The sequence below is a fragment of the Coturnix japonica genome, unplaced genomic scaffold (assembly GCF_001577835.2).
Source record: "Coturnix japonica isolate 7356 unplaced genomic scaffold, Coturnix japonica 2.1 chrUnrandom514, whole genome shotgun sequence".
Lineage (NCBI taxonomy): Eukaryota > Metazoa > Chordata > Aves > Galliformes > Phasianidae > Coturnix > Coturnix japonica.
Genome location: NW_015439901.1, coordinates 53,428 through 58,669, shown reverse-complemented (window position 1 = coordinate 58,669; position 5,242 = coordinate 53,428). Strand labels below are relative to the sequence as shown.

At 57.9% G+C, this 5,242-nt stretch overlaps 1 protein-coding gene across 1 annotated transcript in view; it reads left to right on the top strand.

The window, feature by feature from the left end:
* Positions 1 to 322: 322 nt before the first annotated feature.
* Positions 323 to 5,242, top strand: part of QTRT1 (queuine tRNA-ribosyltransferase catalytic subunit 1) — an 11,279-nt gene continuing 6,359 nt past the window's right edge. Inside the window, exons 1-5 of the mRNA XM_032441723.1 lie at positions 323 to 1,198; positions 2,075 to 2,143; positions 2,228 to 2,363; positions 3,407 to 3,485; positions 4,685 to 4,800. Coding sequence (XP_032297614.1) covers positions 962 to 1,198; positions 2,075 to 2,143; positions 2,228 to 2,363; positions 3,407 to 3,485; positions 4,685 to 4,800 — 637 coding nt within the window. The 5' untranslated portion in view covers positions 323 to 961. The remainder of the gene's footprint in view (positions 1,199 to 2,074; positions 2,144 to 2,227; positions 2,364 to 3,406; positions 3,486 to 4,684; positions 4,801 to 5,242) is intronic.

The window sequence follows — 5,242 nt, the reverse complement described above, 5'->3', positions numbered from 1 at the left end:
TCCCCCCCCCCCAAACTGTACATAATGGGGGTGAAATCGCTGCCCCCCCCCATATTTATTGCCTCTGTGTGACCCCCCCCCCCAGACCTCATTTTGGGTGGGGGGTGGGCAATAAAGGCTGTAATGGCCCCGGATGTGTGCTGTCCTATAGGGGATGGGGGGTAATATGGGGGGGGCTTGAGGGTCCTATAGGGCAGGAGGGGTCTGTATAGGACAGGATGGATCCCTATAGGGCAGGAAGGGGTTGCTATAGGGCAGTATGGGTCCCTATAGGGCAGGAGGGGTCCCTATAGGGCAGTATGGGTCCCTATAGGGCAGTATGGGTCCCTATAGGGCAGGAAGGGGTTGCTATAGGGCAATATGAGTCCCTGTAGGGCAGGATGGGTCTGTATAGGGCAGTGTGGGTCTCTATAGGGCAAGAAGGGTCTCTATAGGGCAGGAAGGTGTCGCTATAGTGCAGTATCGGTCCCTATAGGGCATGAAGGGGTCTCTATAGGGCTGTATGGGTCCCTATAGGGCAGGAAGGGGTTGCTATAGGGCAATATGGGTCCCTATAGGGCAGGAGGGGTCCCTATAGGGCAGTATGGGTCCCTATAGGGCATGAAGGTGTCGCTATAGTGCGGTATGGGTCCCTATAGGGCAGGAAGGGTCGCTATAGGTCAGTGTGGGTCCCTATAGGGCAGAAATGAGTCGCGGTCTCTTTAAATCTCGGCGCCGGGACTGCTGAGGGGCGTGGCCTTTACGAACCAACCAATGAGCAGCCGCGGGGGGCGGTGCCTTTTTTTGTTCCACCCAATCCGAAGGCGCAATCCTCGTGGAATCTCTCAGCCAATCCGCACCGCGGTTGCTGCAGGATTGCTTTAGGTCAACTTCCGGTGTGTGAGCGGAAGTGTCTTCTCACGTGGCCGGAAGCGGTTTCCACAGAGCGGCCGGAAGCGATGCCGGAAGTTACGGCCTCAAGATGGCGGCGCCCAGCGATGGAGGCGCGGAGCGTGCTCCGCTGCTGCGGGTGGTGGCGGAGTGCGGGCAGAGCATGGCGCGGGCCGGGGAGCTGCTGCTGCCGCACGGCACCGTGAACAGCCCCGTGTTTATGCCCGTCGGGACACGGGGAACCGCCAAAGGGATCACGGCCAAACAGCTGCGGGAACTGGGCTGCGGCCTGTGCCTCGGGAACGCCTATCACCTCGGGACGCGGCCCGTAGGAAAAGGGGCGGGGCCTAATGGGGGCGGGGCCTTAAATGGGGGCGGGGCCTAAAGGGGGCGGGGTCTACGGGGGCGGGAACTGGATTGGCTGGAGCTTAGAAGGGGGCGGGGCCTGAGAGGGGCGTAGACTGGAGGGGGCGGAGCTTAGAAGGGGGCGGGGCCTAAAGGGGGGGCTTAGAAAGGGGCGGGGCCCAAAATAAGGGTGGAGCTTTGGGAGGGGCGGGGCCTAAAATGGCGGTGCCTAAAGGGGGCGGAGACTATGAGTGGGCGGAGCCTAGAAGGGGGCGTGGCCTAAAATAAGGGTTGAAGCTTAAGAGGGGGCGGGGCCTAAGAGGGGAGTGGCCTATGAAAGGGCGGGGCCTAAAGTGGGCGGAGCTTAGGAGGGGGGAGGGGCCTGATAGGGGGTGGGCTATGAAAGGGTGGGGCCTAGAAGGGGGCGGGGCCTAAAATAAGGGGCGGGGCTTAGGAGGTGATGGAGCTTGGGAGAGGGCGGGGCCTGAGAAGGGGTGGGGACTGGATTGGCTGGAGCTTAGAAGGGGCGTGACCAGGGAGGGATGTGGCCAATAAGGGAGCAGGGTCTGGGAGGGGGCGGGGCTTCATTACCATATGGTAATCGCACAGCCATGCCCCCTTCATTACCATATGCTAATCACACAGCCACACCCATTCATCACCATATGCTAATTACAGAGCCACGCCCCCTTCATTAACATATGCTAATCACAAGGCCATGCCCCCTTCCCCATTGCTCCCCTCGCTCTGTTATAGCCCTGCCCCCTATGGGACCCCCCCAACCCCTTCATTACCCCCCAATTAATTAGCATATTCTAATTAACATAATTAGCATAATTAATGACTTTTCTTTCTATAGGGTCCAGAGCTGGTTGAGCGCGCTGGGGGGCTGCACGGCTTCATGGGCTGGTCCCACAACCTGCTGACGGTGAGAGACCCCCCCTTAATTAACACCCCCCCCCTAATTAACACCCCATTAATTAACCTAATTAAGGCTCGTTAATTGCCGCAGGACAGCGGTGGTTTCCAGATGGTTTCCCTGTCTGCTCTATGTGAAGTTTCTGAGGACGGGGTTCGATTCCGGCCCCCAAACGGCCCCGAGATGCTGCTCAGCCCCGAACGCGCCATGGGGCTGCAGAACGCGCTGGGTGAGACCCATAGCGGACCCATAGCTGCCCCATAGCTGCCCTATAGGAACCCCATAGCTGCCCTATAGCTGCCCCATAGCTGCCCTATAGCCACCCCATAGGAGCCCCATAGCCACCCTATAGGAACCCCATAGCTGCCCCATAGATGCCCTATAGGAACCCCATAGGAACCCTATAGCTGCCCCATGGGACTGATAGTAAACCCATAGGAGACCCATAGCTGCCCCATAGCTGCCCCATAGGAACCCCATAGGAGCCCAATAGCCACCCTATAGGAACCCCATAGCTGCCCCATAGGAACCCCATAGGAACCCCATAGCTGCCCCATAGGAACCCCATAGGAACCCCATAGGAACCCCATAGGAACCCCATAAGAACCCCGTAGCTGCCCTATAGCTGCCCCATAGGAGTCTCATAGGAACCCCATAGGAGCTCCATAGGAGTCCCATAGGGCTTCCAGAAGAGCTCCATAGGACCTCCATTGGGTGGCTATAGGAGCCCCATAGGAGTCCCATAGGAGCCCTATAGGAACCCCATAGCTGCCCCATAGGAGTCCCATAGGAACCCCATAGCTGCCCCATAGCTGCCCCATAGGAGTCCCATAAGAACCCCATAGGAACCCCATAGGAACCCCATAGGAGTCCCATAGCTGCCTCATAGCAGTCCCATAGCTGCCCCATAGGAGTCCCATAGCTGCCCCATAGGAACCCCATAGGAGATCCATAGGAACCCCATAGCTGCCCCATAGCTGCCCCATAGGAGTCCCATAGGAACCCCATAGGAGCCCCATAGGAACCCCATAGGAACCCCATAGGAGTCCCATAGCCACCCTTTAGCTGCCCCATAGCCACCCCATAGCTGCCCTATAGGAGTCCCATAGCTGCCCCTTAGTAGCCCCAGAGCCATCCTAGAGCAGCCCCAGAACAGCCCCATTGCTGCCCCATAGAAGCCCCATAAATAGCCCATAGCTGCCCCAGAGCCACCCCATAGCACTGGGGGAAAGGGGGGTGATGGAGGTTATGGGGCTGCCCCACATCCCGCAGGAGCCGACATTGTGATGCAGCTGGACGACGTGGTGAGCAGCACCCAGACGGGGCCGCGCGTGGAGGAGGCCATGCTCAGGTGGGACCCCCCCCTTAATTAATTAGGGACCCCCCCCTTAATTAATTAGGGACTCCCCCCTAATTAGGGACTCCCCCCATAATTAGGGACTCTCCCCCCAATTAGGGACCTCCACCCAATTAAGGACCCCATAGCCATAATAGCTTCATAGCCATAATAGCCCTGTAGCCATTCAGCCCCATAGCCATTCAGCCCCATAGCCATTCAGCCCCATAACCATTCAGCCCCATAACCATTCAGCCCCATAACCATTCAGCCCCATAGCCATTCAGCCGCTGTGCCCCATTAGCCGATTTCGAGCCCCGAGTAACCATTTCAGCCCGATGAACCATTCAGCCCCATAACCATTTCAGCCCATAACCATTCAGCCCCGATAGCCATTCAGCCCATTAAACCATTCAGCCCCATCAGCCATTCAGCCCAGAGTAAACCATTTGCCAGCGCCCATAGCATTGCCATTCAGCCCCATAGCCATTCAGCCCCATAACCATTCAGCCCCATAGCCATTCAGCCCCATAACCATTCAGTCCCATAACCATTCAGCCCCATAGCTGTGCCCCATAACCATTCAGCCCCATAGCCATTCAGCCCCATAGCTGTGCCTCATAACCTTTCAGCCCCATAGCCATTCAGCCCCATAGCCGTGCCCCATAACCATTCAGCACCATAGCCATTCAGCCCCATAACCATTCAGTCCCATAACTATTCAGCCCCATAGCTGTGCCCCATAACCATTCAGCCCCATAGCCATTCAGCCCCATAGCACCATGCCCCATAACCATTCAGCCCCATAGCCATTCAGCCCCATAACCATTCAGCCCCATAGCACTGTGCCCCATAACCATTCAGCCCCATAACCATTCAGCCCCATAGCGCTGTGCCCCATAACCATTCAGCCCCATAGCCATTCAGCCCCATAGCCATTCAGCCCCATAACCATTCAGCCCCATAACCATTCAGCCCCATAGCCATTCAGCCCCATAGCCATTCAGCCCCATAGCCATTCAGCCCCATAGCGCTGTGCCCCATAGCCATTCAGCCCCATAGCCATACCCCATAGCCATTCAGCCCCATAACCATTCAGCCCCATAGCCATTCAGCCCCATAGCCATTCAGCCCCATAACCATTCAGCCCCATAGCCATTCATTCAGCCCCATAGCCGTACCCCATAGCGGTGCCCCATATCTGTGCCCCACAGGTCGGTGCGCTGGCTGGATCGCTGCATCGCGGCCCACAAACGCCCCATGGATCAGAACCTGTTCGCCATCATCCAGGGGGGGCTCAGCCCCACATTGCGCAGCCGCTGCCTCCAAGGTACCAACAGCCCCACAGCGCCCCATAGAACCCCATATCCACCCCATTTCCCCCTATTTCCCCCCATTTCCCTAACCCCATATCCCCATTAGCTGCCCCATATCCCCCCCATAGTGCCCCATATCCCCCCCATAGTGCCCCATATCCCCCCCACAGCACCCCATATCCCCCCATATAACCCCATAACACCCCATATCCACCCCATATCCCCACATAGCGCTTCATAGTGTCCCCTTAGCACCACGTAGGGCCCCATATCCCCCCCATAGCGCCCCATAGCACCCCATATCACCTTGTAGAGCCCCATATCCCCCCCATATTCCCCCATATCCACCCCATAGTGGCCCCATATCCCCCCACAGCACCCATATCCCTATATCCCCCCCATAGTGCCCCATACCCCCCTATATCCCCCATATCCACCCACAGCGCCCCATAATGC